Genomic DNA, 11,526 nt, shown 5'->3' with positions numbered 1-11,526 from the left:
ATTTAACACCAAGTCATAAAATTTGTATCGTTCGTTCAATTTAAAAAAAATTAAGTGTCAAATTCAAATAATCGCTTCCGCAGATTTTTACGTTAAAAATTTAACACCAAGTCATAAAATCTGTATCGTTCGTTCGATTTTCAAAAAGGATGGAGGTGTCAAATGAAAGGGCTTGCCCTGTACATGTGTAATATGGTTTTAGTTTTGTGCCATATGTATGTAAGAAAATCAAAATCAAATTATTTAATAAGTTAAATAAATTACCCCAATATGGGTATGAATCGAAATGGTTTTGAATAAACTTTATTTTTTAATTACATTTAGGAGGGGTTCCACCTGTTTGAAAAGTCGAATATAATTAAAAAGTGTTGTGCTTACATTACTATGCAACAATTAAAATATTTTTGAGGTGCTTCAAGAGAGTGGCCACCTGTCTAAAAAGTTAAACTCAAACTACACTATGGCTCAGCCGAAACCAGCCCGGACTTTGTTAACATTCTCTGAAAGTATACCCAGCCAGTAATAAAACACTCGGTGGATTTGCGAAAATTAGCTCGTAGTTTTATTTCATGGCCTACTAAAGTTTTCATGTCTTGGCCTAAGTAGTTTTCAAAAAAGTCGAAAAAATTGTTAAAATAAATGTCTGAGCGAAATCAAAGTTTAAGACATATATAACAAAATTTCATGGGAAATATTTTTGTAGGACATTTTAACCCATTAGCTCGCGCCTAAAAGGCTTATTTTGACCCTTACTTCAAGAAATCCCGCCAAAAGCAAATTTGGAAGGTCGTTAGAGGATTTATATATTCTAGAAAATTATTCTCTGGGAAATTTTACTAGCGGTATTCTCAGGTGAAAGCTTCGTGGCACCAACGTAAAAGCCTCTACACATTTAAAATAAAAAATCAACAAAAAAACTAGTTTTGTACAAAAAAAAATTTAAATTTGAGTTTGGAATAACAGTTCCTTCTAGGCACAGATTTTTTGTCCCGATGCATCAGTTCGAAACACACACACACACAGTGATGACAAATTTTGTCAGAAAGAATAAAGTTGAAGAGTTGATTTTTTTGGAAATAAAGATGAAATTCGATTTTTTTTTCTAGAAATTTCGATTTTATCCGAATTTTAGCAACACAAAGTTCGATTTCAAAAATTCGCCATTTCGGAGCTAAAATTCGATTAAAATCCGAATATCGAAGCTTCGAATATCGAATTTACCCATCCCTATTCTGGTCACCATCATGGATTATGGAAATTTCTTGGTTCTCTAAAACTTATTTCGTCAAGCGGATTAAAAATAGCTGAATCCGATTACGATTTATTGCTCAAATGGAACATTTGTAATCGAATTCTCATAAAGCAATACGTTTCCTTATAATGGTGCGGGATTTCACTTACAACGAATACTAAATATAAAATTAATCAACTTACCATGTCGTCATCACATATATCAGATCTACTTGCTTAGCGTGTTTGATGTAAATTTCAAAGTGACCTAAGCCCCGAGGTTCCTATATTCGACAGATTTGCTAAAGCATGAAAAAATCTCGATCATACTTCAATCAAAAGTGGCCTCGACGATGAGTTTATTCGCTCTAAATTAAGGGATCAAGAATGAATATGAAGACGTGAAACAACTTTGATGTTCACAACTGGAAATGAATCATAGCCGTGCGGACTATGACAAGTTTTTAAAATTAGTTAGTTAGTGGTGATGGAGGTAAATTCGAGCGCCTGGTTGGATGTCTAAGGACATTTATTCGTTAACAATTTTATTATTTCGAGAACAATATAATTTTACGAAAATACAATTGGAGGGACTATCAAAAATATGTATTTTTAAATGTACGACTCTACATAAAAGCTTGGTTTGAATGCTCCAGGGCAATTGAAGCTCCAAATCAAGATCTTACATTTATAAAAGTAACAGTTGCCTATACATATTTGGCAGAAGAAACAATAGCATTAGCATTTTTCGATTCAAATGTTTCATCAAATGTTAAGAAAACAAGTAAGAAAGTCTAAGTTCGGGCGGAGCCGAAAATTAAATACCCGGCGCAAGTATTAAATATATGATTTTTCACGTTTCCGAAACCTAACGCTAGATGGTAAGCCGGGGTGTATAAATATTAAGTAAATTAGCGTCCTTAAATTTCGAAATATTGCAGTTTCAAGCATTTATGAAATTTACCGTTATATGAAAAGCGGCCGTAATTTTAGTCCGATTTCAATAATTTTCAACATTTTGCTTTTATGTGGCAAGCACAATAACCATACCGAGTTTGCTACAAATTGCTAGAACGGTTAGCGAGATACATATATGTGATCATAAGTGGGCCGTGCCACGCTCATTTTCCAAAATTTTATCATAAACGTATTTCTTGGTAAAGAATTGTTGCAACCATCAATTTCGAATAAATTAGCTTTAATATTTACTGATTTATCGAAGATTTGTATTTCTCTAAATTACCGTTATATGGGATGTGGGCGTGGTTATTGTCCGATTTTAAAGAATTTCGGCCATTCGGTATGCTTTACCAAGGCCAATAACTGTGCCAAGTTTGGAAGAAATTGGTGCAGCGGTTACCAAGATATACACATGTAACCATAAGTGGGCGTGGCTACGCCCATTTGCCAAAAATTTGTAATATTCTTATTTTTCGTCTAAAACTCATTGCAAATATCAATTTTGAGTGAATTATCTTCAGTAGTTACTAAAATATCGCAGTTTTCGTATTTCTTAAAATTACCGTTATATGGGAAGTAGGCGTGGTTATTATCCGATTTCGCCCATTTTCAATACCATCCGTCCCACGCCCAAAAGAAGTTCACGTACCAAGTTTCGTTAAGATATCTCAATTTTTACTCGAGTTATCGTGTGCACAGACGGACGGACGGACGGACGGACGGACGGACGGACGGACAGACAGTCACCGCTTAATCGATTTCTCTTTTCATCCTGATCATTTATGTATACATTTGTCTATATCTATCTCGATTCGTTTTGGCTGTTACAAACAACCGTTATGTGAACAAAATTAATATACCCTTGTGCACAAGTGCGCTCGGGTATAAAAATGTTTGGACGGCTAAACTCAACAAAACCAATTATAAAATTACTCGATGACCGCAAATTTATTAAACCGGAAACGTTGGCGGACTACGATTTTAACGATTTTGTTTCGAAAGGGACCCGAAATTTCTTTAAAATCTTCAGCATATCTTCAAAGTTTTTGAAATTTCGTATTTCAACATGGGAAACGAGTGAACATCAGAGTGTCCAGATTTGGCGATTTCGCGCCAGTTAGGCGATTTTTTTTGGATATTTGCGCGTAAAAATTTAGGAAATCGCTATTGGCGATTTTTTCCCTTCAAATAAATTTTTTCCAATTATAAAAATATATAAAACTTACTTTTCCACGATAATTTTACAGAAGAAGCTAAGGAACTGCGTGATAAACTTGACTTAAGAAGCATATTAAAAGACTGTCAAAAATGTTTAATCACCCTAATCGAAGAACTCTAGAAACGATAGCTTAGTCAATTAAATACTTTTAAAAAAGCTTTGATTTTGTCACCACAAAAGTGTGTGAATCACAAGAGGGCGAGTTTCAGGGACCTGCCAATTCACTATTTGACTTTGAAGGAAAAAAAGCAGCGGAAACTGAATATTTAAATCTTTTAACTGTCCCATGGAATAACTTTTCTCAGAACCATTCCATCTGACTCTGAAGAATTTTGAATAATTGCTTACGGAGTGAAAACCGCAATAAACAGGCAATAAAATATTTGGAAATATAAGTAAATTCATATTATTATCCTTGCCGCACTCTCATGCTTTGTTGAGCGCATTTTTTTCGTAATCATTTCAACAAAAACTAAGATTCGAAATAGGATGAGATTGGAAAGCCTTAATTCAATAGTTCGAATAAAGTGTTATATGAAGACTAATAGTTTCTGCTGCAAAACGTTGCCCATATCAATCAGTATGTTATCAAGGTTGAATAGCTCAATATATGACAACAGACACTATAGGTGATTTTGAAGAAATTGTGAAAATAGATATCCTCGCCTTATTTTTATTTTTTAATTTTTTATTTAATTTTTAGCTCCGAGCTCTTAAAAGCGGATTGTGCGATTAATCAATTAATATGAGTTATAATAAATTTAATAATTGCGCAGTCCTATTGCAAGATGTTTTGAAACAAATATTTTTAAAAAGTATTCGTATTTTAAAGAAAATTGTTTGTGCATCACTATTATATAAGACATTTGTGTTATTTATTATTACCCTCTGAAGGTATTATATTCGTTTTTGGTTTTAAAAACTATATTATAACGAGATCTCATTTTTAAAATAAAATATTTGATAAATCGATTTCACGAATTTTATTTAAAAATAAATTTGCGATTTTTTTCAGAGATTGCGCTTTTTTTTAAACAATCTGGACACCCTGATAAACATTTCTAAAATGACCTCCAATTCTGCCGCGATTTGTTTGTTATTAATGACCAGGGCTCAGAAAAATATGCCAGAAAAACCTGAAAACATGCGCTATAAAAAGCTCGATAAATTACCAAAATATACTCTTAAATATGCTAAATCAATGAGGTTTTTTCTAATTTTTACAGTATTTTTATTCAATAATTTCGGAATTACAGTATAAAATAATATGCCCTTTTAAATTACACAGGACCACAAACTTTATTTTTTTTTGTTCTCCAGATGCCACTATCCAATTTATATGCAGAATCTCTCGCTGATTCCAAAAAACGAGTTAAGTTTTTTCTTTATGGATACATTTTCGAGATATTTTTAATTACCGTTATTCAGCTTAAAAAAAAGAGTGGTTCCACTTAATCACGTATATCTTACGAACGAATTAAATAATCGTAATACGAGATAAAACAAATGAGAGCAAAAATAATATTATCCATAAACCGTATATATGTACATTACTTTTCGATAGCCCTTTTAGTTTCTAAGAAATTAATTAATCATTCCAAATTTTTTGTTTTTTTGATGAAAAAATTCAAACTTTAACAGGGGAAAAATTAAAAAATAACAGTTCCTTTGTAAATGTAATTGCACTTGTGATAAAGCCTGTTCCTTTAGAAAAAAATAAGCTACTAATGAAGAAAATTGATGTTCAAATAAGAAAGTAAGGATTGATCAAATGAAAATGCGCAAAAATTTGTTGTATGAAATATGAGCAGAAAAGAGTATTACTCATACGCCATGTATACCTGAGTAGGTAGAGATGTCAGAAACGAATACTTATGTAATTCCACAAAAACTATCAAGCTATCGAAAACTGATGTACATACATATTTTGAATTTTATTAGCTTTCATATTCCGCATTTCGTATTACGATTATTCAATAGGTTCGTGAGGGCACCCTGAAATTGTGCATATGGAAACTGTGCATACGAAATAATGCATATGAAAAAAAACGAAGTAATGCATACATGCACAGTTTCGTTTGAAAACCGAAATAATGCATATGGTAAAAACCGAAATAAAGCATACATGCACAGTTTCGGATGAAAACCGAAATAATGCATATGGTAAAAACCGAAATAAAGCATACATGCACAGTTTCGGATGAAAACCGAAATAATGCATATGGTAAAAACCGAAATAAAGCATACATGCACAGTTTCGGATGAAAACCGAAATAATGCATATGGTAAAAACCGAAATAAAGCATACATGCACAGTTTCGGATGAAAACCGAAATAATGCATATGGTAAAAACCGAAATAAAGCATACATGCACAGTTTCGGATGAAAACCGAAATAATGCATATGGTAAAAACCGAAATAAAGCATACATGCACAGTTTCGGATGAAAACCGAAATAATGCATATGGTAAAAACCGAAATAAAGCATACATGCACAGTTTCGGATGAAAACCGAAATAATGCATATGGTAAAAACCGAAATAAAGCATACATGCACAGTTTCGGATGAAAACCGAAATAATGCATATGGTAAAAACCGAAATAAAGCATACATGCACAGTTTCGGATGAAAACCGAAATAATGCATATGGTAAAAACCGAAATAAAGCATACATGCACAGTTTCGGATGAAAACCGAAATAATGCATATGGTAAAAACCGAAATAAAGCATACATGCACAGTTTCGGATGAAAACCGAAATAATGCATATGGTAAAAACCGAAATAAAGCATACATGCACAGTTTCGGATGAAAACCGAAATAATGCATATGGTAAAAACCGAAATAAAGCATACATGCACAGTTTCGGATGAAAACCGAAATAATGCATATGGTAAAAACCGAAATAAAGCATACATGCACAGTTTCGGATGAAAACCGAAATAATGCATATGGTAAAAACCGAAATAAAGCATACATGCACAGTTTCGGATGAAAACCGAAATAATGCATATGGTAAAAACCGAAATAAAGCATACATGCACAGTTTCGGATGAAAACCGAAATAATGCATATGGTAAAAACCGAAATAAAGCATACATGCACAGTTTCGGATGAAAACCGAAATAATGCATATGGTAAAAACCGAAATAAAGCATACATGCACAGTTTCGGATGAAAACCGAAATAATGCATATGGTAAAAACCGAAATAAAGCATACATGCACAGTTTCGGATGAAAACCGAAATAATGCATATGGTAAAAACCGAAATAAAGCATACATGCACAGTTTCGGATGAAAACCGAAATAATGCATATGGTAAAAACCGAAATAAAGCATACATGCACAGTTTCGGATGAAAACCGAAATAATGCATATGGTAAAAACCGAAATAAAGCATACATGCACAGTTTCGGATGAAAACCGAAATAATGCATATGGTAAAAACCGAAATAAAGCATACATGCACAGTTTCGGATGAAAACCGAAATAATGCATATGGTAAAAACCGAAATAAAGCATACATGCACAGTTTCGGTTGAAACCGAAATAATGTCTAAATGCACAGTTTCCATATGCGCAATTTCGGTGCCCCGTTCGTGAGATATACGTGATTAAGTGAAACCACTACTTTTTCAAGCTGAATAACGGTAAATTGCAAATATCTCGAAAAGTTATCCGTAGAAAAAAAATTATTTTTATATTCGGAATCACAGAGCAATTCTACATAGGAATTGGATAGTGGCATCTAAAGAACATGTAAACTAGCGTTATCAATAATTCGGCATGGCAACCACCAAAATAAAACAGGTTTATTGTTTAATCGGAATTACTCGTTCGGTCGGTCGCGCGTTGATCGTTCATATATATGTACATAAAATCCTACATGCATACATATTTACACGCAAGTCTTGAATTCATATATTGTCTTAAATTCGCCTCGCATTGAATCAAGGCCAATTCATACAAGGTGGTAGCAAGAGTATAAAAAGCATATGTATGAATGCGCCTTGTTTCACCAATCTATCGTCTTTTTTCGCCAAATATGCAAAAATATGCACGTAAGTCGAATAAATGCAAAAATAAGCAAAATAAGCCTTTTCAAGCATTTGCATTTTTTTGCCAGCCCTGCTAATGACACCCCGGAAAGAGGAATTAAAATCACGAAGAATTTCAATAAAGAATGAAGAAGAGAAAGAGTTTTTGTTCCAAATTGTAGAATCCTATAGGAAAATTTGTCCTACATATAAAAAACAAACTTACTTTAAGTCGAAAACCCTGCAGCTTAGTTATCTTGTAACCGAATCTATAACATATAGATCGTTGTACAGATAATTTACCTAATAAAACAATTTTATTAAAAATGTATCAAAAGTCTAACATTTACAAAAATAAATTTTAACGAAAATCGACAAAAATTGATTTTTCGTCCGTGTAAGTACATATTCAACCTTTACTTGATTTCCGCGTCGACTTTCCGTCGTCCAATTTACACCGAATTTCATTCCAGCTATATTTAGGTCGAAAGGAGAAAACAGCCCAATCCAACCATCTGGAACATATTTTGAAAAATTGTAATACATCAAAAAACACGTCTAATGTACATAAAGTGTCGAAAAGAAGTATTTGCACAGGGAATTTTTCGCAATATATGCAAAGTTTTTTATTCTAATTTATTTTCGATAATTTTTTATAAAAATATAGTTCATTCTACACCAAAAAACATAATAATAAAATTTCTAAACTTTGTGCAAAACTCAGGAAAATTAATTAAATTTGCACACTAATTTGAAACTTTTTATTTATTCAAATTTAGTATAGCAAAGTGCAAGTTTGAAGTCGCTAGAAAATCGCGTTGAATTTTTCAATTTTTTTTTCACGCAAGTTTTTCCATACAAAGCATATTCGACAATTATTTTTCGTATGGAGAAAATGAGCAACACCTTCCACTAAAAAAATTGCCAAAAATAAACGCAACTTGCTAGTAACTTTAAACTGGCATTTTATGGACTATAAAACTGCATACTTAGAATTTTCAAATTAGTGTGCAAATTTATTGAATTTTGCTGAGTTTTGCATAAAGTTCAGAGATTTTATTTTTATGTTTTTTGGTGTAAAATGAACTATATTTTTTCAGGGACGCGAACCGGTTTTGAACCGAACCAGTTTTGAACCGGAAAACCGCTTTTTTCTATTAGTGAACTGAACCATTAACCGAACCGAAATTTTCTACAAATGTTTGATCCGAACCAAAAACCGAACCACTTTCGATAAAGACTTAAAGGTTCGTTTCAATCAATTTTCAATAGATAAATGCACCCACTTTTTTACCATGTGACAACATCAAATGTAAAGGCAACCCATCTCATTTGACAGACACTTAACCCTTAACTTTGCGCGTTGTTGCACTTGACACTTGATACTTATAAACTTGCGCGTTATTCTTATGTTTTTCGAACCATTGAAATGAACCGAAACCCCGGTTCAAAGACCAAAAAACCGATTTGACGAACCAATGCACTTTTGAGTGCAAAAACGGTTCGAACCGCTGAATCCAACCGACCAAATTTTCATCCGGTTCACGTCCCTGATCCTAAATACATTTTTCTTAGCCAGCAGCTTAAAAATTATCGGTCTACTTATAGAATTCCCGGAAGAACACTTTTCCCTGTATAGTGTCCCCGCTGTTCGGAAATGCATCAGTGCAAAGTATCAGTCTCTTTTTTTAACCTACGTCCAAAAAAAGAGGAGGTTATCAGTTCGTCGGAATATTTAAAAAAAAATTTTTTTTATGTTACCGCATAACTTTGGACCAGGGTTGTTGCGAATATTTTTCCGAAATAAAAGTCCTTTCCGGATAATAAACAAACCGCCTGTCCAAATTAAACAAATTTGGTATCATATGAAAGGATCTCCATTTATATTTTTTTTTATAAATTAATACTAATGAAATTCATATACCTGACAAAGGTTTGTTCTATGGTAATTAATTAACATTTTTTTATTGAAATATTTGGTCGGCAAAAATCCTCTTAGCTATATCCTCCCCGCGGGTTCCGACTGGGCAATGGGCGTCGCTGCTGTAACCGCGATGGCTTAGCACCTAGGCTAGTACCTAGAGCGGGTCTTGGCGGTGCGAGCAGGCGGCGTCTAGCGAAGGCAGGAGTATGTATCCATCCTTCACTTCCTAGTGCTATGCTCTACTCTGCTCTGCATATGAAACTGGGGGAGAGGGGTGTATGCCTACTTCTGCCATTGCTAACGAGGTACCTGGCGGTAGGTATAAAACGCTAGGTGTAGAGGTTCCCTGACACAAAAACTCACCATGGAGGCTAGAAAAGAAGAAGAACGGGCTGGGATATCAGCCCAAACGTCGGTGCGAGAAGTGGCTACTACCACCGGCGGGCACAGCGATTCTACTCGCTGTGTCGCCAGCGCCCACACCTCTGCTGTGGAGGGAGCGGTTCACAGCGGTTGTAGTGCTACCGCTAAACTGACGCTACAGCGCATGGGTGCCACAGTCCACGAAGACTAGGACCTCGAAAGCGTTACCACCCAAGAGGAAGAAGCCTTGCTATGCTCTCCGGGGGATGCCAAAGGTGCTTGTTCGGCATCAAAGAAAAGGCCTAGGGTAAAACCCAGTAAGGAGGGATTGAATTCTAAAGCCATATACAAGGCGGCGGTCAAAGTCCACGAGAGACTTAGCTGCAAGTCCAACCGGACGAAGGAAGAGGAGGAAAGGTTGGCTTGGGATAAGGGGAAAATGGAGGAAGGCCGGGCGTACTACGCGGCAAGGCCACGATTCAATGCCACGGACCCGGGATTCGTAAACCGGATCGAGGAAGCAATCGCGGCTAAAAGGCAGCGGTCTGCTGAAAGCGAGACAGCAAGGCCGGCCAAGAGATCTAAGCGCAGAGACGACGCTGCAAAGCCAAACGTCAGGCTCGATCAAGAGAAAGCGACAACACCGAGAGCGGCGGTAACGGCCAGTGAGATAGCCAGGAGACATCTAATCGTGGCACTCATAGACCGTAGCAATCCGCTGGGACAAATGTCTCAGGAGCGCTGGGGAGCAGTGGAGTTAAAGCTGCTGGATGCGCTCGTCGAAAAAATGGATGGGGACCCTAACACGACCATGCCAACTTTCGATGGTGCCAGGTGGCTAAACGGGGTAAAAATATTAAAGTGCAAGGACGATCCAACTCTACTATGGGTAAAGGAAGCTGTCGCGACGCTTCAAGGCCTGTGGGAGAGCGCCGTCTTGGAGGCTGTGGACCGCAGCTGCATACCGTCCATACCAGAAGCGAAGGTGCTCATACCCCGCACGGTAAAATCGGAGAATGCGCTGCGGCTTCTGCAGAGACAGGACGGGAGATTGGAGGGTGTTAAAGGTCAACAACTCCGGAAAGGAGGATAGCAGCCAAAACTACATCTTCCAAATAAATAAGCCGGCCGAAGACATATTGTACGCTAGGTTCGGGAAGATGGCGTGGGGCGTAGGTAGCGTATACCTTCGCCTGAAGAAGCGAAACCTGGCCGATAAGAATGAGAACACGTTGGAGGAGCGAGAGGTTGAGAAGGATCTGGGAGAGATCCTGGAGGCCACCTTGAAGCTCCAGGATACCGAGAAGGGTGAACCGGAGACTCTACCCGACCCCGAGAAGAATCCTGATCCTTGCAGTAAAGGTTCTTCAGATAAACTTGCACAAAAGCAAGGTCGCCTCTGCCGAGCTCCTCCTCAATTTAGAGAGGATCGGCTACGATGCGGCGTTAGTCCAGGAGCCATGGATAGCATCGGGAAACGTGGTATCTGGACTAAAGTCGCAAACATACTACACGCACATCCCGAGTGCAACAAATAGGGTAAGAACAGCTATACTGATTAAGAAAAGTATACACTCTTATATTGATCTTAATTTCTCTTCAGACGACCTGACGGAGGTAGCTGTGAAGGATGGCAAGGATGACACAATACTCCTTGCATCTTGTTACATGCCTCACGATGAGGAGGCGCCACCAAGCGGACTCCGGAGGTTGGTGGCAGAGGCCGAGAAGGTGAAACGTCCACTCGTCATAGGCGCGGATACCAATGCGCACAATACGGTTTTGGGGA

At 36.5% G+C, this 11,526-nt stretch overlaps 1 protein-coding gene across 1 annotated transcript; it reads left to right on the top strand.

Annotated features, from left to right (window-relative positions):
- The first annotated feature begins 9,779 nt into the window (after positions 1–9,779).
- Positions 9,780–11,526, top strand: LOC108376841 (uncharacterized). Its single transcript, XM_017633122.1, has 2 exons — positions 9,780–11,276; positions 11,341–11,526. The coding sequence occupies exon 1, from the start codon at positions 10,177–10,179 to the stop codon at positions 10,828–10,830; it is 654 nt and encodes a 217-aa protein (XP_017488611.1). The 5' UTR covers positions 9,780–10,176; the 3' UTR covers positions 10,831–11,276; positions 11,341–11,526.

The sequence above is a fragment of the Rhagoletis zephyria genome, unplaced genomic scaffold (assembly GCF_001687245.7).
Source record: "Rhagoletis zephyria isolate East Lansing unplaced genomic scaffold, Rhagoletis_zephyria_1.1 Rzeph_scaffold_00005, whole genome shotgun sequence".
Taxonomy (NCBI): Eukaryota; Metazoa; Arthropoda; class Insecta; order Diptera; family Tephritidae; genus Rhagoletis; species Rhagoletis zephyria.
Note: the sequence above shows the minus strand (reverse complement) of the source record. Positions and strands in the feature narration are given on the sequence as shown.